The sequence below is a fragment of the Lepisosteus platostomus genome, chromosome 11 (assembly GCF_059453375.1).
Source record: "Lepisosteus platostomus isolate fLepPlt1 chromosome 11, fLepPlt1.hap1, whole genome shotgun sequence".
Taxonomy (NCBI): Eukaryota; Metazoa; Chordata; class Actinopteri; order Semionotiformes; family Lepisosteidae; genus Lepisosteus; species Lepisosteus platostomus.
Window position 1 is genome coordinate 40,565,602 of NC_142621.1, and position 24,850 is coordinate 40,590,451.

Consider the following 24,850-nt stretch of genomic DNA (forward strand, 5'->3'; position numbering starts at 1 on the left):
GGGGAGGAAGTGTGGAATAATGAGTAGTACTGCTGTTTTTGGATTGGAGGGTTGTGGGTTCGTGGGCACCTTTCAAACTCTTTAACATGAACCTTCACTCAAAAGGTGCTCTTAAAAATATTGTGTAAATCTGAGATTCAGTATGAATGTTTATAATTGTTTTCTTAATTGACTTAACTGGATACAGTATAAAAATGACTGGTGTCCATCGCAGGGTACACACAGATGATAGTTGACCTATCAGTTGATATTTGATAGTTGACCTAGCCTGACCTAGCAAATACAATACCCAGTTGTTGTTATATACTGTAGCATAATTAATAATTAATTATTGTTATATAGCAGAATTAATTAATAACTGTAATTGGGAGTATAATTCCAATTAAGAGATGAGGCATCAAGTTGACAGGGCACCTGGTTCATTCCAGAATCCTGTCTCATCAATTCCCAATTGGCTCCTTCATGAAAAAGGTTAGAAAGGGTACAGTATAAGGGCATATGAGCACCATCATCTTTTCTCATCCCCCCCAAAAAAAAGATTTCAGATCTTTCAGTGTTTCATTAAACAGCTGGGGCTAATTGCATAAAGATAGAGCAGTGATTACGTTTTTAGATAGTGTAGTGTTCAGCTAGACTCCTAAACTCAGGAAGAAAAGCCAGTTGGTTACCCTTCAGGAGATGGCTGATGGTAAAGATTTTCTCTTTTATGAAAGCAGAAACATGCTTAGTCTCTTCTAATTCATTTTTTTAAGATCTAGAAATGCAGAAAATGCAACAGAATTTCCCCTTCAGTACAACTGACAAAAAGGCATTTGTTTTCTCACCATCTGTGGCGGCTGTGCTCTGTGTCTGGAGAGTGATGTTTCTTCTTTCCTCTCAGTACAGCATGCCCTTAGACAGGTATTGCAGCACTTCAGCTATTCTGTAACCCCCATATCGGACACGTTTCCATTTCAAACTGCGCTGTGCTTACACCAGCTACAGTGTGAAAATGCACAAGCTATTCTCTTCACACAAAAAAAAGACTAGCATGGCACTTTTATGAGTAAAGGGGTCTGAGTTGTAATAAATACTACAGCTTGCGTGTTTGACATTTTGGCAGAGTGTGTGTTATTGAGTTTTGTAGGGGTGGCTGACTTCGCTATGAGGGATGCAAGAGTTTTGCAACAATGATCATGTAAATCATTCTGTTTTGGCAGGGAGCTTCCATCAAAAATTTATGGGGGATTGTTTGGACTGTGTCTGCAGGTATATTTTCTTTCACATAATGAGAGACAGGTCATCAGTCAGTGCAAGAGAAGTGTTGTATGAAAAGCCCTTTTCTCTCTACCATTTTGAGTATTCTTTCACATAACAAGGAGTAGCAAAACATTTTAGGGTGGGTGATTTCTTTTTTATTATTATTTCTGTCATTTCTAATCGAATGCAATTGTGCTTAACTTGTAGTAATCACTTTCAAATGATTTTGTTTAAATTGAATCAATGAATTGTATAAAACCATACACAAGTTTAAATATTAATGTGTTGTGACTTCCTTGTAATATGCCAGTCTCAGAAGCTGTCTGTAATGATTTGATTTTAAAAATCTCTTACAACAAGTCTCAGCGGGACATTGAATCCTCTTACTTTGTAAAGGTAACTTACAAGGTCTAAAACAAGTTTAGTCTGGGATGCTTGTTTGGACACCAGAGCTGTCTTCACTGGTTTCGCATTTGTAATGCTATGTTATTTTTTGGCACGTTGATATGAAAGAGGGCTTTTGTAAAGATACTTAAAGGTGTTTATGAATTTTTCATTCTTTTCTGTGTAATATCCTGTTTCTTATTTGCTTTGATATATGTTCTGTGTCATTGTTTCAGCTTTGGTTTAGATTATGGGTAAAGATTTACTGCTTATTCCAGGAGAAAATGGGAAAAAAAACATTTTGAAATGCCATAGGCAGACACTTTACTTTCCTTACTGTTACTGTTACTGTCTGTTATACAACCTTTAAGACTCAGCTTGATAAATCTAGAAGCTATGCAAGACTGGGATATAGCACCTCTAAGGAAATCAGGATGCCATGGGAGGTAGTGTTGATAAACCAGTAGGTGGCACTCTTCTCTCCAGTCCACAAGTTACAAACTAATGCCCAGTATGGAGTTGGACGCATGCTAGCTGTAACCGATGCATTCCAGGGCAGGTGGAGATGGTGGAATATCACAGTGTATTTCAGAATATAATTCCAAAAAGTATGATATTTAACACAACATTTTCTTTGTTAACCAACCATATGGTGTGGTTCTAATATTTAGTATGGTTTGATTTTGGAACTAGCAATGTAAAAAAGTGGGTTCAGGCCCCATTAAGTCTGTTTTCTAATACCAAAACAAAGGATTCAGTTACTGTACACTGTTACACATCATTATAATTCTTTTCACCTATAATTCAACACACTTAACTCACAGCATATGAAAATCAATTTTGCAGAATTTCATTTCAGTGAACATAACACACATGTGCTTGTAAAAAGCTGATAGTCACATTAAGGCATTATCTCTATCTTACGTACTGTAGAATGTTATAGGCTTAGATCAAGCTGATATCATCCTAATGATTTTTCCTCATTTTTTTTTTCATTGCAAAGCATTCATAAGCATGAATGTTTCAATGCAGCACCAAAGTTTTTTAATTGCTGCATTTTTAGTTGGACTCTCACAAACTCCTACAGCCTGCATAACAAATGAGCTCCTGAAAGCTGAGGCCCAGGATGATGATTTCAAAGATGCCAATCTTCGATCTCTTCAACTGGCTGTTCTTGCCTGGGAGGAGTGATAGGCAAGAGCAGCCAATAGTGACTGTACTATTTGGGGAAATGACGATGTGCATGAATTATTGGGGCCCACCTCATATGAATGTCTTGCAAACATTGGAATTTCCCCCCACGTGTGTTACACCTTCTATATATTCCTGGAAATACTTTTTGAGATATTTAAACATTCTTGGTTTGTGGCACTTTTCATTGCCTTAATAAGACAGAATCAAAGAAGCAAGAGCAGGGATTTTATTTCTGTGTGTGGCACAGAGTTTGCTGTATGTGTAGGATGTGTTGCCTGTTCCCATCCACCAATTGAAGGCAGCTTGTTCCTACAAAGGCTTTTCTGACCCTTCGGTTGTTAATGGAATGCTTCCATTGGGCCAATTCGCAAGAAAACGTGGGTTCCAAGGTCACGTCCAATCAATCAGCTTTGATCTTTAATAGACCCCCTTTCTGCTTCTCAATTATACCTCCTGTGCAGGATTTCCAATACAAGCTGCCTCTGGGCATTCAAGTCCAGAAAAGGCTACATGTATCAGCTCGCACACATTGAAAGTCCCCGAAGGCGATTAGAGACAGTGATGATTAAATCTCCGTTTTAGGATTTCTGGATTTGTTGTGTGTTTCAAGCCGTTCTTTAGTGAATAGCATTTTAAGCCTGTTATTATTGCTGTACTGTTGGTGGGATAACTATTTAATACTGTATAATTGTTAGATAAGTACATCTCTTTTGACTGGACAAAAGTCCTAATATACAGAAGAGTGCTACAAAGAGGTGTTGCGGGTGCAAAATTTAAATTGTTTGCTAATAATGTAACAAATCTGTTTTTTGTATGTCAAGATAGTACTTTGAAATCATCAACTTATCAGTGACCATGATTCATTTTACGTTTGCACAGATAAAAGCATACAATTATACATTTTTATTCTATGTAATGCAGAGAATATTAAATAGCAATTGTTTACAAGTAAAACTGCCAAAAGTGTTCTAAGTTTCACAAAACCTTGAGAACTGGAGACCCGGTGATATGAACACAAATTCATGTGACACACACGTACAGTATTATTGCTTTTCAGGTCTGAGTTCTGTTCTTGTACTCAAATACCAGTCTTATCTCTGACTCACAGTAACTGCAAACAAAAAAAGTTGTTTATTCACCTTCACTTTCAATCAAGCAAAATTAAAAGTTTTTTTCATCCAACTTCAGAAGCACACTTGGAGCATTGGTTCTAAAAAGTTTAATTTTTAAGGCTTTCTGATTCTTTAAATTTATTTTAACTGGATTGAATTGAATTGAAAGCACATTAATTTGTCTCCAGATTTAAGCATTAAATCACCATTGATCACATTATGTAGTCCAGCCAGCTCAGTTTTTTAAATTAACTGGTTTCCCACTGCTCCAGTAAGGACTTGTAGCAAATGTGGAGTAAAGCTCCCACAGATTACAGACGATTTTCTAGCCCTTGGGAATACTCACACTGCTGTTTACTGGTGCTAATGTTTAGAGAGCAGCCTAACATACTGTACCTCTTTGACATAAAGAACATTAAAGATTATTGTATGTATATAAGACTGGTTGTACCATTTTTACTTAAATAAAAAGAGAATGGTTTGTTGTTGGGAAACAAAATGAGAAAAATAATTGAAAGCAACACTTGAATAAATCATAAAACTTGTTTATAAGAAGTATTCCCAGAAACACTTGGAGACCAAAACAGTCTTCATCACAAACTTTCTCTCAGTAAATAGAACACAGAACTGGTTATGTACTATACTATACATGTTATGTACAGTACTGTATGTACAGTATCTATTCTCTAGCAGTTTAATCTCTGTGTGCCTAATACTTTCAACAGCGTAGTTGTATGAATGATCAAGCTCACAGCAGAGACACATTACCTTACTATTAAGAAATCCTTGAATAAATAATATCTACTCTATTCTTCATCTGTCATAATTCCAGTAAATTAGATAGTAGTAAATATGTGTTGCAACAGAGAGATTTTGTGCTCTGTCAGTGAAGACTGACACAAATAAAAGATCTACTCATTTATATCTGAACAGCATTCAGCTGGCTCTATAGCCTTTTTAACTTGTGCTCCTAGTTTTCCTGTCCACCTACAGTTCTGCTTATAGTGGGCTTCCTTTGTATCCTTGTGATAAAGGTGGATTTGGCGTGCCTGGGAAAAGTCTGTGAGACCTCAGATTACAAAAAGTGTGGTCTTCTTGTCATGTATGTACACATGGACACCCAGGACACTTGATCTGACTGTGTTGGAACCTGCGTGCTCTTTTAGTGTTTTGCAGATTTGTAAAAGTACCTTTGGATAGAAAAGGTAACTATATAAATAAATAATGCTGTAATGATCACGTCCATACTCCGAGCTGGCAGACAAGGGTTGGCTGTTGGATTTTGGTAGTAGATCAAAGGGGAGCTTGTTTCAGAGCTCGGCACACTAAACTGACAGGGATTGAGAGGCAAAACTCTACAGCTGTCTCCAGTGACTTGCTGAGCTGGATACTGCAGAATGGGGCGGAGAAGACAGGCTTATTGAAACGTTTTTCCCTGTCCTATCTGAGACAGCGTGGTGGATATTCGCTAATGATTCTCCCTGTCTACACTGGGCTTGAGTGGCCTACTCTGCTGGGAATTCTCCATCAGGCACAGGTAGCTTTGATTGCTTTTTAATGTATGGCGGAGCGCCAATCAGAGTAAGATTTTCATCAAGTATGACTGCAGAAGTATTAAACTAGCCTGGGATTATTTTTCAGTCACAGTCCATTAAACAGTGGGAAGCACAGCCTGCTCGCACTCTAGCCTATGCAAGTTTACTCAATTAGGGGTTTAATTTTTTATTAATACAGTGCAATGTTAAATAAACATGCAAACAGCTTTTGTGCTGTATGCCAATTAAAAGCTGTTTTATTTGACTGCCAGTTTAATCATTTTTTATTTTCCCATTTGGTGCACTGGGGGGATATGGAGTTTAATTAAATTGTATTACTCTGTATTTCCTGTCAGGGCTGTTTATGATTTTGAGGTAATCTGTAAGGACATTGAGCATTGATTTACCCATATATTAATATATTATGTTAGACTGTAGTAGCAAAGCAGGCTACACACAACAATAGAGCAGCAAGCATGAAAAAATCAAAGAAAAGAGAGGATGAAGTCAGATATGTCATGCATTTACCGTGACGAATCATAATCCTAAGGAAACAGTCATTTCCTCTATTACAAAGTTTTTCTGAGTTCCCATTCTATTTTTATTGCCTCTCCCCGCCACTGTGTTCTTTATACTTCATAACAGAATTTTCAAAGGCACATTTTGACATACTGTAAGCCAGCACTGTGAAAGGTTTAAATGAGCAAAAACTGATAAATGCACTTTGTTTATTGTTCTATTTTAATTTTTTAAATTATTCTTATATGACATTTTACAGTGTTGCTGACCAATAAAAGCTACATATGCACCACGATTTGTGTTTTTTTGTTCTGTCAATGAAAAGACCTACAATACTCATTCATATCTGAACAGCATTCAGCTTGCACTAGAACCCTTTTAGCTGTCCTGCTGGTTTGTCCATCCTGCCCAAACACCGGAGCTGACAGATTAAAGCGTGTATGACTTTATTCCACTCATCACTAAAAGTTATTAGTGCTTACATGCACAAAGATGCACTAATGGTCTGTATTGACATAAGTTGCAGATTATTGGGAAACTTGACTCTCACTGTGCTCTGAGACTTAGTCTCTAGAGATAAACAGGAGGCTACCTCTTAACTTTTTGATCTATATTGGAAACTTACTTCTTGTTGCACTTGTAACTTCAATGGATTGCTCACACTGTTTTTATTTCTGTCATTTTGTAGCTCAGTGCTTTGCACACAAAAATGTGTGCTGTAAATTACCATGATGATGACAGCAGCGAAGATGGTAGCATCCACCTGAATCAAAGCAACATTAAATGGAATTGTACTGTATAGTAAAGTGCTCTCCTGTCTTCATCACCTCTGCTTTCCTAAAGGCTGATGGAAGTCCTTGGTAGATATTAATCCTGTATACCTTGCAGCTATATCCAATGTGAGAGAATGAAATGCTTTTATTAATCAGAAAACTGAATGAACTTATGAGATAGCAGTGTTTAGCAGTAAAAGGCTACATATGCATTTTTTTCATTTTTTTTTACAGAGGGTCATCATTTAGGAAAGCAATATATTTTTTTGAATACTTCAATCCCTCAAGATACTGTGGTTCTGTTGTTTGTGTTTGCATCTCTCACTGTGATTGTTCATGTTTCATTCGATTCTCACTCTACTGTAGAGCTGGCTGAGCTGATTTATGTCCTGGAACAGCAAGAAGTGCTAGCCATATGGACTGGCTGCTAGTGCTGCTGTGTTTGGGTTGGAATGAGGTGCTGACTTCCCTCTCCCGCAGAGCACAGTAAGAGTGGGACAGGGAACAGGAGGGAATTTTGGAAGGACCCTTCCAGTAAAGACTGAAGTGAAAAACCTAAGTTGTAACGTAGCAATTAACACACTCAAATGTTAGGCAATATTATCATTATTTTCTAAAATTCGCTTTACATCATACTTTCCAAGAGATTATATTTGTTGTGCTGTGCAGTTAGTGGATTATAATTAATGAAAATGCATCTTCAATTTCCTCACGACAGGAGTTCCATAGCCCAGCTTATTACACAAATGACAAAGATAATTTAGCTCATCAAGTAAAAGCCTAACCTGACTGTGAGAGATGTGTTCTTTAGCTTGGATACTGGTGTTTATTCAAGCAGGCAGTTGTACAGTAAGATGAAGTGTCCAAGCATTGACACACAACCGGTGTACACTACTGGGATTACAATATATGGGAATCTGCTGTTTAGTACTGTATATTCTGTAGCTCTTGGTCTTGACTATTGTATGGTATGTCAGGGCCTTGGCTATATCTGGCAAAGCTGGGTGTCTGAAATCCATTTTGCACAAAAGGCCTTGTTTTGTTTGTCAGGACTGCAGTGAGATAAAATACAGTTGACTTTTGCACCACCTCTGACTAGTTAAATGTAGGGTTGGTACACTAGCATCAGTGCATCGCATTCAACAATATTTGGCGGTTCTAAAGATGGAAACTAAAACAGGTGTAGAAATTTGCAGTTTTCCCAAAAAGAAATGGGTAGGTAAATTTAAATTAATTCCTTATTTCAATTTCTATATATTGAAGGGATGGCTTTCAACAAAACCCAGTGCATGTACTGTATAATTATGGAGGGAGCCTTTTGTGACTGTTTCCTTCTGTTTCCAGAATGTGTTACACTGTATTAGCAGGATGTATACTGTATTGTATTTAAAAATACAAAACTACTAACAGCTAGAATAAATTAAATTTAAAGCATTTTATTCTTTGCCTCTTTTTTCTTCTTTCAGTCAGTATTCTTGAATTTTCAGTGTTGAAATTACTGTAATGTCACCTCTGCTGGACCTGGTGTAGATCGTGCTCCAGGCTGCAGCAGACAGGATAGAGCAGTGTGCTCTGAAGCTGGTGCACACTATAATCCCAAAGAGTTGTTGAAAGGGAGAATGCCCCATGCCAGTTACAGTTTATTTGCAGGATATAAACTATATATAGAGTGATGAAGGATTCAGGACCTGAAGGAACAGATAAGAGAGAGAGAGAGAGGTTAAGAGGTATGCATTTATTTTCTTATTTGGAGCTGCAGGCCTTACTGTTGTTTTTAAATGCTGCTATCTTTTACTGTGTGCCCTACAGGCTTTTGGTAAAATAGGGGGGGGGTACTACAACTTTAATAACATGTGGCATGGGCTAAATGAGCCATTCTGCAGCAATATAGACAGGCTTTTCCCAGCCTTTAGCTAGCCCCCTCCACCTCATGTCCTTCTCTCTGAACAAGCTCCGTCCTACCCCATCTCTTTCTCAGGGCCTGAATTATTTAAACTGTTGTTTCCCTTTATTGCATTGTAGCAAAGTGCAAAGTCGTTAGAAACAGGCTTAGCTCAGGATGTATGTGTAACCCTTGATGCTCAAACATTTGAAAGCAGAAGAGCATCCCTCTATTTGCAATTCTGCCCTTTTCATTTGAAAAAACTGAGCTGTTTTTAAAGATAACATGCACAAATATTATATTACTATATATAATATACAGCAATTGCATACTGTGTATACCCACTGTATTAAGCACTCACAAAAAAATCTCTTAAATATTTATTCATCCATTCATTTTCTAACCACTTTATCCACCGGAGGGCACACACAGACACAAACACACACACTCACACCAGGACAATTTTCCCACAATCCAGAAAAACTGCCAGTTTGTCTTTGAACTGTCAAAGGAAACAGGAGCACACATAGAAAACCCCAAAACACATGAAGAGAACATAAAATCTCCACGCAGATAGCACCCAGCACTTGAACCCTAGTTCTGCAAGGCAGCAAAACCACCATTCCACCACTTCTCCCATTTTTTAATATTTCATTAAAATTTAAAAAAAGAATAAAAAAAACATTCATGGTTAAATGTTAAATCTAATATTGGTTTTAGTGATTCCAAAGATCAAAACATAAAACATCATATAAGATTAGGTGTTTTCAATACCTCATTGTGTCTGTGAAGAATATTCTTACACGATTATTACTATTAATATATTACATTGTATTGTTAATATTTATTAAAAATAAATATAAGTAATAATATATAGTCCTTCCCTTAGAAGTAATTCCCATCTATCCATCTATTTCAATCTACTTGTCCTGGTAATGGTCATGACACAAATGAATATAAAATCTGAAAACAGGAACTCTAAATGCCTACTAAAACACATCCACCTTCTCTTGCTGAGTTGTCAGAATGAGATTCTGTAGTTCTCTGCTGCAGGCAGGCAAACAAATAGAAGGGCAAACATGATACACCTTCACTAATCCTGTAATATCGGGCCTAATTCCAACAGGATTGGTCGTGGTACATTCATACCCATTTAAACTCCTTTCTTCAAACTGTCAAGCCTACATCTATGAAAGGGATTCCTGTACTTAGAGCTGTCTTATACAATAAGGTATTATTTAAAGACAAGTGGTGTACAGTATAACACTGTTTTTATTCTTATATTCTTTTTTGAAGAAAATATATTGGCCCCTATTGCTACTATTAACTATAGTCTTTACATCCTGTCTATACAATGATTTGGGTTGTGCTTGAGAATTATAGGGATTGTTTCAAATGTTCTATTATCACATAATTCTGCCATATTTAGCTGTGAAGCATGTATGTTTAATTCCACATTATTACAGTAGCTTTAGAATGTTTCCTATGTCCTAGTTTGCAATTGTTTTGAGATATTATGGTTTAAACTGTGTTTATTCTTCTACATTAATGTTCTAGTAACAGTGTACATTGGAAATGCATGTCAGGAAATAAGGTGTGAAAGAGTATAGGTAATGCGCACAGTTGAAATTCATAATGCTTAACTGGGTGCCTCCAAGTCAGTGTGGACAATTTACTGATTGTCCCATATGCTTCAGTGCAGTGTGACAGTGAAAGTTTCTGAAGGAGCTACAGCATAGTAATGTTTCTGATTACAATTGGCCCACATTGCAGATAAAAAAAAAAGTAAAACTATTAGCAAAACTACCTCATAACCATCCTAAATGTGGCAAGTTCAAAAGATATTTTGTTGTTGCAGCTGTTGTAATTTCAGCACTTAAGCCATTTGTACAGTAGGTCACTACGCCTGCATTCCCTTCTGGTGTCCATGCTGAACTAGAAGGCGATAATGCATTGCTTTTTTGGGCTCTTAAGGAAGGACAGGATGCATGTTTTAAAATAACAGATTACGGGACCCTCTTAAGGCTAAGTCTGTGTTATTATTGAAACAGAATCAATAGAACCTTCCGCATATATCTTTATCTGCCTCTAAAAGACAGTTCCTGCTATTCTGTGCTACGTAAAGGTCAGCATGCTACTCTGAGTCACTTTTTGTCTAATCTAGTTAAATTGAAATGGCCATTATTTTTTAACTGTTAGCCACTTATTGTATTTTCAAAAAAAATGTATACTTTCACTCTTGGGATAGTATACTGTATGGTTTGTATGAATCTACCGCATTTGGTCAGATTCTATGAATTGCAATATATATTTTAGTCACAAAAAGCACACTATTTGCAAAACTCAGAAAGGGACTTTCAGGAATAAAAGCCTTTATGTGCCTAGTTAAACTCTGTTTGTCATAAATACACCATCTCAATTACTGCACAGTGTCAAATAGGCAACTTGATGAAAGGTTGACACAGATGTTGAGATGCCAGATTAGGGATGATGATGTTATTGCCATCTTGTGTGTTGAGATGTTATTGCTTCCTTATTAAGCCTAAAATATTTCTACTTGCATGTTTATGACAGCTTTGACATTTTATCCAGTTTAAAGCCACTATCAAATCTTCAAACCAGCCAAGAAAAAAATAAATAAAACAATAAAAACATTCTGCCTGTGACAGGTCCTAGTACTGATAAATTACACCCTTTTGTGAGTGGCTATCTTAGAATTAAGAATGCATTACGTGATAATCTAAATGCAGTTTAGTTTGCCAATAGGCTTTGCATAGTTCAACGGTGGAATCAAGTTACGAAAAGATCCATTCTCAGTCCATAAGCAGATGTTACACAAATCAAATGTAAAATAATATACTGTACAGTAGACAAGGCTACTAAAAACGATTAAATACATTTACCAACATTAAAAAGCATAACATGGAATAAAAGCTTTTGTAAATGAGCATCTGTTGTTCATTTGCTAGTTTTCTATTGAAATCCTTTTAGAAGTCCTTTGAGACGTGAACAAAAAAGCATTCTTCAAACTTTTTGATAATTTGAGTAGAAAATATTTTAAAGCCATTGAACCACACACCTTCAACGAGCTTGGGGTGGAAGGACCCGGCTTCGTTTTGTATCAATATATAAAGTTGTCGCTCTGATTCAGTGGAGCTAAGCCTCTTCAATTAATATTCATATAGTAATTGTAAACTATATCACCAGTTGGAGCTCATTCAGAATGAACCCTGAGCTTTACAGTCAAGCCCAGAGAGACTGCAGATAGCAGCAGCTATAAACAATCAAGCTGTTACATTGCCCTCACGCCAGTCCCATTAATAACATTAATATCCGTGCAGCACTGCAGCGAAAAACTGCAAAAAATGACATTTTAACTGTGCTTTTATTTTATTTTTAATAGTGTTTCTTACCACTATCCACTTGCTTCTTCTGCTTCATTTTGCTTGTTTCTTAGCATTTGCGTGATTAAACTCTGTAGGATCAATGGAATGGTAAAGATATTGGCTATATGGAACATTTCTCTGTGCAGTGACTGGTGTAAAGACTATGAAGAGAGATTTGTGAATTGCTCTTTATCTTTTTAACTTTTGCAAACACTGAATGTGAATGTTTAAGAAATGCTCAGAACAGTTAAGGGCCTGCTGCAGTTCCTTTCTGTGTGTATGAATCAATGATGATAGCGGAACTGTAAACAGTATGCTACTTGCCATACCGTGCTGCAAATTATTGCATGGCAAGTGTGTTGGAACTAGATGGTGCTAGTTTTTGTAGACACGATATACTGTATGATAGTATGCAGTGCCAAAGACAAGAGGCAGAGTGTCAGTTCAGGCCCTTTGTTGTTGGAACAGTTAAAAGCAAGGATGACCAGGGCTATGATCAGCAGCCAGAACCTGATTCTGATGCCAAGTATACAGAGAGTTCAGTATAATCAGGTACAGTATAATCACAGAGCTGTAGGGATCTCCTGGGAATGTCACTGGCCACCCTTCTGCTTTCCTGAGCATGAGGTGGCATGTTTCCCAGTATCACTTCACTGAAATAGTGCTATGAAGGTTTTTTTGTATCTTTTATTGCTTATAATTTTGGATTGTGTATATGTTTGCCTTATACAGTATTTCTACTCTGGTAATCTGCAAATTACTATTTTACTTGGCTGTATGAAGTTGCTTAGAGTTGTTTGCTAGGTTTCAATTAATAAAATTGGATAAGTACAACATATGTGTTTTCAGAGACTCCACATTTTGTTTTAGATTAGGCACTGGTATAGCAGGATCAGATTTGACTTCCAACACTCTGGTGTCAAATAAAACCTAAACAGTCCTATAGACAAGCATTCTTCTTTATTTCCACAGAAACCAAACCAGGGAACGCTTTGTGCAAATCTGGAACCATTGCTCTCTTTGGAAACGTAGTGTACAGTGGGCTGCTGAACGATCACTTCTGGCATTTTGGGGTACCCCTCGTCACAAGACTGGTGAGTGCAGTGCTGGGGTTTCCTATGATTTACCTGTTCTTTTCCTTTCATGTTATTACTGGAAATAACCTGAGATTATGGTGGACCCTTCTTAAAACGTGGGGTAAAGTTGTTGTGTTTAGAGTAAAGTTGTTGTGAAATGAAGCATATTAATGAAACACTAGCTTGTCTACAGTAAGCTGAATGTGTCCAGCACTAACCTGAAACAAACATCTTGCAGTCTCCATTATGTTGTGCTACTATTGTGTTAAGTATCTGCAGTTTTTCTGAAGTGCTTTAGAATCCTTAGTCGGTATTTTGTTTTGAGTGTATTAGTCTTTGAAAATGTCATGCGCCTAGATTGGAAAACCTGAAAGGTAAAGGGTGGAGGCATTAAGTTAAGTGCCAGACAAATGAGACAACAGATGTGCTTGATATTGTACTGTATCTTTTGTAGGGGGAGAGACTAAAATAGGCTATAGACTGTTTTAGTTTTCTTGCTAGTTTTATAAGTCATAGAGCTTATCTGAGGCCCTCAGCACAGAGAGTATAGCTCAAAACTGATCTCACTTTAGAACTGATCTCACTTCACAGATCCTCTGTACGTTTTTCTTAGAAATGCACAGCTACTGTACTAGATAATGAATGGCACTGCGTTTCATCTCTTCTGACTGATAAATATCACTAAATAATACATTGAATGTAGATGCATGTATACAAACTAATTGAAAATTAGCAGTTCATAATTAAACTTTAATTAAGCACTATAATCGTACCACATGTCAGTGCTTAATTACAAGTTTCTGTGTTATTAAGAATTAATAAAGATTAATGTAGTGTGTATCCCCCAATGTGTCACAAGGAACTCTGATGTTGGTTCCATTCTAAGAATACAATCTAATCTGGAATCCTCTGAAGCAAAATTAGCATTATAATTTCTGAAGAAAATATAAAGTATTTGAAGAACAATAGAAGCATGTCAGGAACATTACATTAGCATTAGTTTGTATTCCAGTATTGAGTAATGTACATTTTTATTAAACCAGTGTAATGTTTCTCCTAGTATATTTAAAAGTGTACAGTATAGAGTGTTATTTGCATGTGTGAAACTAACATGGTGTCTTGTTTTGTGTGTAGAAGGAAAATGATGTGCTTGCAGTTTTGTGGTTGTATATGGATTAATAGCACTACGGGCTTTTTCATGTGCAAGTAATCTTGCTTTGGAACAGATCTATATTTTAGTTATACACCTTTTGAATTAAATTGCCCAGTACTGAGTTTTTGTTTCTTTTTTAGATTATGATTTGGACATTAAATACACAGACTAAATACTGTATATATGCTAATATATAATATATATACAATATACTGTATATACAAATATGTACAGTATATATACCATAAAAAGCAGAAGTTAAAATACATCTTGGTTATCAGATCACTGATGGATGTGGAACAACTAAATGGCATCTTTATTTCATTTAGTAAGGCCTGAAAAGGTAATAATTTTATTCAACTGCGAATACTAAAACAATTGTAAATAAACCTTTAATACCAAATTACAATCAACAGATAATTGAGAACTACAGGTATCTATTGCTGATCGCTCTCAAAACACAATGCCACTGGGCTCTGATTGTATGTACTGTAATTTATGCATAAATATGGAGACCCTTGCTGATGTTTTCTGTTGAATACTGAATCTGTCTCATTTGACCAGAATAAAGTGCATGTACAGTATTCAGGAAAAACCACCAAGTCCTCTGATATCTGTATAAGAAACTTAATAAGAGTGTGAGAGCATCAATGCCTACTTAAGGGTTGGTTTAGTGATGTCAGTCTTAATGTGTTAAACACACTTTAAGACAGGTCCTCCGATTGCAGTTCTGGTTCTGGCATGAATGGAATTTAATCTTCAACTTAATAATGCTTGATCCCACATGGCATGGGATTGGTCACTCAAGACATCCTGCTTTAGTTTGGGATCATCATCCTGTCTCGTGTCTCATTATCATGGATCACAAGCGATGAATCCAAAGCATTTAGGTACAGTATTTTTCAGGACAAAAGAGCATAATGTTAGATTATTCAGAACATTGAGGAGCAAGCTACTAAAGTGAATAATGAAGGTGAACAATGTGAAAATAATGAAGACAGTACATCTAAATGTGTTGTGACACTCATTTTAATATTGTTTAAAAAAATACCTTAATACATTTGTGGTCTTGGTTGTGAGAGTGTTGACAAAATAAAAAGATATTATAGATCAGAACAAAAGGGGGACGAGAAAGTTAGGTAATAGAAAAAAAGATCATCAGATGAATGTACTCTGTTCTGCCCTGCCTACATGGTATCGGTGTCCTTGCAATGAAGCTTTTTCTGATAGCTGGAGTTCTGGTGAGAACAGGAAGTTTGATTTTTTTTTATCAGTTTATGCAATGCTTGTACTGTACTGTATGTATCTCACAGTGAAAGCAAGGGTACATTGTATAATATGTTTTGGTATTTCGGAAAAAATATATTGATGACCTTATGCAAATTTCCATATTTTCCTATTTAAATGTTTTTTACTTTGTGTTCAGAAATATGCTGTTTTTCTTAAAATAACGTAAAAAACAGATTTAAAACTAAGGGAAAAAAAACTTTTGCTAATCTGTCCACTCATCCAGCCACAGTAACAGCTTAATTCTTTGACTGCAACAGTGAGTCAGAGCACCCTGGATGGGACACCAGCCCATTGTGGAGTCTTTTTTGATAATGAGTTTGTAAAATATAATTCAATTTCTTTTCTGTGGAAAATGCATGTATATTAAATATTATTGAATATGTAATTTTCATAGGTATCTTTATTATATTAACTAGTAAAACACAAAAATGCAGTCCAATATGTATAATAACATTACTTTTGAGTTGTAAGATTTCAAATTGGTGACCTGAATATTTTTGCTTTTGGTTAAATGATATTCTTGTACTGTCAGATTTCACGTTTGATTTAGATGTCTGTGAGAACCACTTCTAAAAGACATCCATTCTAAAAGACATGTAAGAAACGTAAGCTGCTATTATTTTACAGTAGAAAAACATGTACTCTTTTTTACACATGCGGGTGGAAAATTGTAGCACCGTTTTAAGTTGACACTCAAGTAACTAAAAGGAGAAAAAAATCATGAGCAAGTTAATGATGGCTACAGAAATGCTTCTGATTGTGAAATTAATTATTGGGCTAAAATGCCAAAAAAATAGCAATAATGAGAAAAGTGTGATGCTGACAATGTAAAACTTGTTTAGTTTGCAAGCTAAGACTTATCATATTCTATTTATACTTTACGTTACCTGTTTCTAGAAGGCAACTGCACTGATGCTGTGCTGATGTAAAGTTGCGGTAGCTTGGCATGAAGTATTGTAAAAAGAATCCCCCTCATTATAGCGTATTCTGTGTTATGCTTGGCGCACTCTTGCCTGACAGCAGCCCAGCTATAATCAGGCTGAGTTGCGCTCTCTCGTGTGTAAGACTTTCAGATCCCTGTCGAAGAGCAAGGAAATCTTCTTTACATTATCGTACACCCCTCATTATAACACTGGGGAATGGAACATAAAGAATGTTCATTGGACAGTTTGTGTATATTTGTGTATATATATAATCATTTGTTCTAGTCTTCAAAGGTCGCTTTTCACCCCAATCTTTTGTAAAGTAGAGAGAGCTGTATATTGACAAATAAAAACTGGGTTTGGCAATCTAATATGTTCTTTTTAGAGAAATCAGTCCAGACTAGTACAACAGATAAAATAGTAACAGTGAACTTAAAGCTCTAATGAGTTTTAAACATATTTCATAATCCTTAACTTAGAAGAAACCAGCTCATTTACTTGTACTGTATATGACCATTATTTTCTCAAACAACATGCTGTATATTGGGATTTTTTTTCTTTTGGCATATAGAGGATTTGTTTTACAATTTTTAAAATAATTTTAATGACTCGTAGAGACTTTATCAGATTTCAAGTATGAGAAAAAAATATGTATCGTATTTTTACAGATTAACATTCAAATAACTCAACAGGTCTGATGGAAAAAAAATACAAAACTTGCACTCTTGAAAAAAATGTACATTTGTGAATAGAATTTTTATACATACATTTAGATTTTTTTTGTAAAACATTGCTGATATCTTCATGACAATAAGTGTCCAGCAGGCAGAAACTCCTACTTATGAAAAAGATTGTTTTAAATGTTAGGGTAGGTTCAGTACAGTTCTTGAAAACACTTACTGTACAGTATCTTGCTATATCCTTACACCCAATGTGGATCATTTGCTTTTTTCAGTAAACTTTTCCTGTCAACAAAGGGCACTACATAGTTACTTAGTATTAAACCGTAAGCTCTATAGCAGAAGGTCTGGTCAGTTTTCCAGGGAAATCTGATTGAAGTTAATTGTTCACAGTCTTAACAATTTTTCTTTAGTAACTCGTCTATCCTAATAGTCCGAACACCTTGTGTGGATCTTGACTGTCTTGTTTCACGAGAGTATCTTCTGGACACAATTATCTAGCCGATTCTTCCCTTCTTTTTTCTTTTTGCAGCTTTTTTCTTGCCAGTATTGAATAATAGACCTCCATAAAATTGTTAGCAACAGGGGTGTCTTTCATTATCATCTCCTCTTTGCTTTTCAAAGTTGTAAAAGATTACTGGTCAAACAGTTCTGGCAGAACTTTCCCAGGCTTAGAGGCATGCAGGTTGACTGTATGGTCAAAAGCACACATTCTCATAATTTCAAAGCCCAGGGCATTGGATTCAAGCAGATGACTTCTGTCTGAAAAGAACAATTGGATGTTTCTTTATATATGATCTTTTGCGCAAAGCCATTGCCGAGCTTAATATCCTCAGTGCCAGGAAAGGAGTGAGTCATATGCCTTTGTGCAGTGTAAATGTTTTTTTTTTTGGACAAGACTAAGAACTCAGTCATGGCAGTGCATGGCATATCCAGGCAAGTCTACTGTGCTTTTTCACAACAGTCTTAAAGGTTAATCAGTGAAGATAAGTTGTTCAATTCTGCATTGATTTGAAGGTAAAGCTGACTAAAAAAATGTTTTTACTATCTTAATAATATATTGCAGCTTTTCTTTGTCTTTTACTTATCACACTCTTAATGTTGTAGGTTGGAATACATAGCCAATGGTAACAGGGAGAAGTGATCCTGTACAATAAATATTTTGGACAGATTTAAAAAATGAAAAGTGACTGCAATAACTGAGTAGAAGATACTAATATCTGAAAGCTTACCATGGTAAATATGTAAGGGCATACAGGTACACATATTACATATGGGTTGATTGGTTGTACAGTATGGGCTTCCTACATTTTTATTATAACTTATCCCAACACCCTGTGTCTGTTTAGATTGTGTTCTACTGTCTTTTTACAACAGTGTACCATTGCACGGAAACATTAAATGAGTCTTTATCGTGACTTGGTATACCATTGTCCACACTTAGTGAACCCACAGGCACCTCCTGGACATCTGCGTTCCCATGGGCCACGAAGAAAACAATTAGCCTACAACACCACAGCTACTGTACCTTGATTTTTGAGTTTCTTCTTAGGCTAAGGGATCATTGAGGTTGAATACTTTCTTGCTGGGTTCAGTAACTAAATAATAGTTTCTGAACTGGTTCATGAAGTGAAAGACCAGGCTAGTATGAGGGATGAGTCCTTTAGTCTTCAGCTGTTCTTTGTATGCAGTTTTAGGCAGTATCATAGAATTTTGGCAAAATTGTTTTGAGTCAAAGAACAAAGAATAAACAGACACAGAATATGGCAAATTTATCTTTTAAAAAATAAAGAGTTCTTGTCTGTACAGTGGAAGGTAAAAGCTCCAGAGGCAGTCTTCTAGTAGTTGATGTGAACACAGAACATCCAAAGAAGCCAGGCTAAATTTACATTAAAGAAAGAAAGAGGCTGCAAGAAAAAGACTGAAAAAAACTTGATCAACTGGGCTTTCTCCGTGCTGCTGAATTCAGTTGTTCTCTTCTCCCCAACATTGGTAAATTAGTTCTCAGAAAAGGACGTGCAAGGATTATGTGTTGTTAAAAACACCTTCAGATTTTGATTGTGTTGCTCCATGGTGCCCTTCTTTTTAATTCCTGAACCCCCTCATGCCCTGCGCATTAGCCCATTCCATTGGTGCTTTCTCCCATAAGTTATTTATGAGAGAACCCTGAAATAGATGCATGTGAAAAAAGCATGTTCTTTAATCTGAGTAGCTGGAAAAGCATTTCTTTTTTTCCCACCAAAGATGAATGAAAAAGGCAGGTAGTGGTGCATTCTATGTTTGCTAATGTATGTGTACTTGGTAAAGTACAGATAAAGTGTATAGATAGAAATATTGGAAAGAAGTGCAGTTTGAAAGTCAAAAAATAATGGCCATTATTTAAATGCAGAGCCTGTATGTGTGGTATTTGTGTTGATCACGGTTTTTGAAATGAATATGGAGAACGTGACAAACAGACATCATGAGGACTCAATTTAAGTCGGCAGGAAATTTTACCCTATCTCTTATGTGCACTGGCTCCATCAAAATTACTGGCATGTATAATGAGTTTTCGATACATCTGTACAAAGTGCATCATTTACATGCAGTGTATTAAATGAGAATAAAAATCTCACAATAACCTCTTACCTCATAAGCCCCTTCCTCTACTTCATCTGCAGAAGTGCAGGGGTTAATACTTAAGAGCAAGAGCACCAGTCTGGTATTGACGGTAAGGTTTGAAAATTGCTGAGGCAGGCTAGATGTTACAAGGCTGTCTAAAAGAACCCCAACCCCCTCTTCTCTTTCCTTCCAGCCAGATCCTTCTTGAGCACAACCACACCAGCACGCACACACACATCTAAGACACACAAACAACATTTGCACACTCACACAAACTCCTCTCCTCTATCCCACTACTCCTATGATCCATACCTACCCACAGCACAAACCTGTCAAGCTATTCCCTCAGCATTTAACCACAAAGCCCGACTCCTGATTGGTCACAGCACTCTAAGACTGAGACCAGCAATTCCTTTTCCCACACACCGTAGTATCAACCAGCTCACTACCACTGCAGTGACAAACATACAGAAAACATTATCTGCTCTTCCTTTTTTCTCTGGAATCTGTCTGCAGCTTAGTTTGGTATTACTATTTTGTTATGTTCCTGTGGCTGACACATTGAAAGGGAATCGAGTCAGGCTCTCTTTTTTTCTTTTCATTTTCTCTTTCTCTCTTGCTTTCAAGCAACAGTGAACCCAACAACATCAACAACAACAGCAAAAGAAACCTTTCCTCCTTGGTTCTTGAATTTTTCAGTACCATCTCTCGGAATCCAGGGTAGCTCCCCTCTCTCTGCACAGGAATAAAGAACCTCAGAGCAGGAATGCTGGAAGCAGCCGCAAACTGCCGAATGTTCCTGCTCTAGTTGAGCCTCAGTACTCTACTGTACTGTACCGAGTGATTTAAGATTCACCAATAAGATACGGGAGAACCGGAGACAGAGAGGGAGAGGGGGAGAGAGAGTGAGAGAGAGAGCGTGAGTGAGGGGAGAGGAAAGGGGGAGAAAAGTAGAAGAAGAGAGGAGCTCCCGACGCCTTCCAGCTTTCTCTCTCTCGGTGGCTGCGAAAAGGAGGGGGGGGTAAGAACAAGAAAGAGTGAAAAAACCTAAAATAATTGAGCAGTGGGAAACAGCCGAGGAAGAACAGATCAAGAGGAGGAAGGACCGATAAGCAGATTGATTAACGGACATTATTCCTTCTGATTCTTCTGGACGGACCAGTCCTTCTGCACTACCCATCCTTCCCATCGAACGGCCGCACCTGCCCCGCTTCCGAAATGATGATGTATTTTTGGGTATGTACCGCACCAACCTTGATTTCTTATTCACCTGTCCCCTTTGCCTCAACTAAAAAGATGCTGTGCTGCTAAAGTTTGCACTAGAACTGTACGCTGAGCCCCACGCAAACAGTGTGAAGACGTGGGTTTTGTGTCATTCGTTCTTCTGCTATATAACGGCATGTTCCCTGTTAGCTGTGTTTTCTTCCATTTGTCTCATACGCGTTCACTCTCAGCCTCTTCACTGGTTCCCCTGCTTTTCCTCTCCCACCTAGATTGCTAGCAAAGAAGGCAATCTTCTTTAAAACAATACTTTAACGACCGAACCATCCCCTGCTGCCTCTGCTCTAAATAACAAGTGCGCTGAGGCCTGACCACCTCATCACATCTCAAAGGAGGTCTGTTGAGGACGACAAAAAGGCTCACGCGTGTTATTTATTTGCGCACACTTACTTTCTGATTCGATCAAAGTCATGTTAACGTGATATCTGCCAAAGTTATATATCGATCAATCTGAATTATTGCAAGGTTACCCTAAATGCAATCATTAGTTTTTCACATTTCAGATCAAGTAAGGCTGGTAGACATATTTTGAATGTGTATCTGTTTCGCGAATAACAACTTAGCACACAAGCTGTCTGATTTTTTAAGGATTTTTGCGTATATATCAGAAAATTCTCTTAATTATTGGATTTGTCACTGAAGTGTATTTTCTTATGGAGAGTGCTGGGATCAATATTTGCTGTTTCTGTGGGATGGCCTATGGTTACAATTCCTTTTGATTGTAAGGGTTTGAAGATGCCGTTCAACTGGTACAGATATAGGACCACAAAACACAATACTGGATGCTGTTCACATCCACAAGTTGGAATATTACTGCGATTTAACAAATGGATCTTTTAAAATACCTTTGAATTCATATTTTAAAAGCAACACTTTGTTTACCAAATGAGGTTGTTGCCCCTTTCTTTAGTTTAGTCTTTCCAGTCCATGTGGTGCAGGGAAATCAACAGTGACCAATGTTGTGTTTCTTAACTGCAATGAAAAATGGACAAAAGTTGTCAAGCAAAGATCCACCCAAGCTAGAAGCATCTTGCAAAGTAGGAGTCACACATAAAATCCGTTCTCGGATATTAAATAATTCTCTTCCCTTTTCATTTTAAACTGGCATTTCCAAGCCGATGAAAAATATTTAAAACGTATAGCTGTCTCTTTGCCATTTCCGTTAGTTGATATGAGTAATGGAAATCATACTCTTTCCCTCTTTCTGCAATGATTTAAATAAATGTACGAGGCCTAATCAAAAATCCACATGTGGTTTTTTTCATGTGTTTATGGGTTTTGTGCTTAGTGATGGTGAAAAAGCATAATTTCTCAGATTTGAACAAGCAGATCTCTTTGACGTTATTTCTCCTCTACCATCATTAGTCAATTACTGTAGTCCACCTTAATGAACAGTTTGCTACCTCCAATTCACACACATTTACATACAGTAAGTGTGCCCAGCTTTTCTGTTTAAATTTGGCGTGGTGTTTTTGGCATCCATTGCATAAATTTTCATGTTTTTGTGGGGAATGGATATGCATTTCTGTGCCAAATTGAAGTGAAAATATTATTTAATGAATGCTCAATTATGCATTTGTACAGGAATATTAGTATTTTATGGATGGCTCTTTTATAGTCTTTGATATTGTCTGTCTATTGAATGTTAGAAATTTTGTTACGCACCGGATCTCTGACCTGGTGCAAGACTCATACAATGCGATGTCAGCATCGCTGTTTCTGACATCTATGTTCAGAGTCGCACGCCTCCCAGCAGGAAATAATCAGTTTTGTACTGACCAATGGATACCTTGAAGGGCTGCGTTTTTTAATTTGTTTTGTATAAAAAAGACAAAGTGTACTCAAGAGCCAACACACTAGGATCCTGTGGGTACCAGCAGCTCAGGAGTGGGGGAATGGAGTACACGTTGTCCAAGAATAGAGGGATCAGAGAGAGAAATATGCAGAGTGACACTCCTCATCCCCTGTCACCTCCACATTACTATGGAAGGTCATCATTAATATGACTTTTTATTACAACTATTAAAAATCATGAGAATTAACTGATGCAGTATAGCAGTGTTTTGCTCCTTTCCAGAAAAAAGTGCAGGTGTATATGTATGTAGAGAGATGGTATATACTGTAGTACACATTTCAGTCTCTCTTCTCTTGGTAAGTTAAATTAGTCATGTGGCCTGCACTTGGCTTTGCAGTCTTTTTTCTCTGGTGGTGATGGCAAACTACTTGTGCCCACCTTGGTTGCTCTTCATCTGCTGTTAATCATTGTTTGATGTTCTGCACACCCTACACGCCGGTCATGAGAAATCCAATGGCTTTTGACCTTTTGAGCAAAAACTTCTGTGTGTTTTTTTAATCATGTCTGAAACTTGTGTCTGCCTTTCTCTTACATAGCCCAAAATATTTTCAAATCCAAATTGTTGTTCTTCATTTAAAAACATCCCTATAGCTTGATCAAAATAGTATACAGTATTTTTACATAATTTCTCACATTGCATTTGTGTTCTAAAATGCATTGTCCAAATGGTCTTCAAATTCATAGTTACTAGAACGTTTAAAAATATGTTTTAAGTTATTCTAGTAATTTATACTTTCTAACCTTTCTCTTAAACACATGTTGAGAGACCTTGTACTTCTCAAATTAAAGTAAAAAAAAATTCTCCTCCTAGTATGGTGTCACCAAAAATGTCAGTCGTATTTTCTGTACTGAAAAATAACACATTGTGTAGTTTTTCATTTCAAGAATGTTTGTTATAACACTGGAATAAATGAGGATCAACACACCAAAGTGATTTTTAAATTTAATATATAGCAATAATCAATATTCATTCTATTCATTCTGAATAGAAAATGTGCAGTTGCAACAGAAATAGTTTTATTTTATATTTGTGGAAATTATGTATCTTTAAACAAACAGAATTTGATTGCTGATGGCGTTAAAAGCAACAAGAAAAGCTGAAAAAACTTCAGATTATTGTTTTTAGTGTTTAGCTGACACCCTTACCCAAGGTGACATTCAAAATATTTACTAAACAGTAAAAGGTGCTACAGTATAGGGTGATACAATCAAAAAGAATTCCAACAGAAATACAGTAAATAAAACAGAACAAGAAGTACAGTGCATGCATTGATGAGTCTTAGGCTCTGTAAGTAAAGTCTAAACATTTGGACATCACTATAATTAGAAGGTCTAGCAATATTTTGTGGAATTTGACAGTGGAAATTATCTTATGTAAAATGTGAGACTTGTGCAGTTAGCAGTGGAAGCATGGAAGAATGAAAAGTCATTTTAAATACATTTTTGCATAAAGAATAAAAGGCAACACACAGTGGCAGGTCATGAAAAGGGGTCTAAAAGACGATACGGTATAAACTTGTCTTGTTGTATGTGTGCTGTGTGAGGAAGCAACTGTAGTACCACAGTCATGGGAGTTTGTACAGTGAATATAGCAAACCTAAGGTTAATAACAAGACTTGGACTGGAGCAGGTCTGCTTGCAGCATCTTTTATGATGTAACTTTATCACTTTCAGAGCGCATCGACTAAAAATGCATTGTGCTTGATTATAAAAAACGATCCCTCACAATTGCTCATTTGTGGCCTTTGGAAATTTCCCGGTGCTGCCGTGGCAGCAGTTAGTTTAAGAAATACCATTCGGAAGGTCAGGCTCATTTGCACAACCAAGAGCCACTTCATATTCATTGAAGAGGGGAATTTTTCGGAAGCAGCTCTGATCACCCATGTAATTCTCTGCGGCAAGTCACTGGTCTTGATGTCTCATTGCTAAATGAAGTGCTTGTTTTCATTTGTTGATATTCTAATTGA

General features: G+C 36.7%; 1 protein-coding gene across 12 annotated transcripts in view; it reads left to right on the forward strand.

The window, feature by feature from the left end:
* Nucleotides 1-24,850, forward strand: part of LOC148652662 (RNA binding protein fox-1 homolog 3) — a 514,276-nt gene that overhangs the window by 324,972 nt on the left and 164,454 nt on the right. For 7 of the 12 annotated variants that reach the window (XM_088599663.1, XM_088599659.1, XM_088599666.1 and 4 more), the window contains one exon: nt 12,997-13,118. The exons of 1 other annotated variant lie outside the window; for it this stretch is intronic. In XM_088599663.1, coding sequence (XP_088455789.1) covers nt 12,997-13,118 — 122 coding nt within the window. Of the gene's footprint in view, nt 1-12,996; nt 13,119-20,374; nt 20,984-24,850 lie in introns of all 12 variants that reach the window. 4 more of the 12 variants (XM_088599667.1, XM_088599670.1, XM_088599671.1 and 1 more) reach the window with 1 other exon arrangement.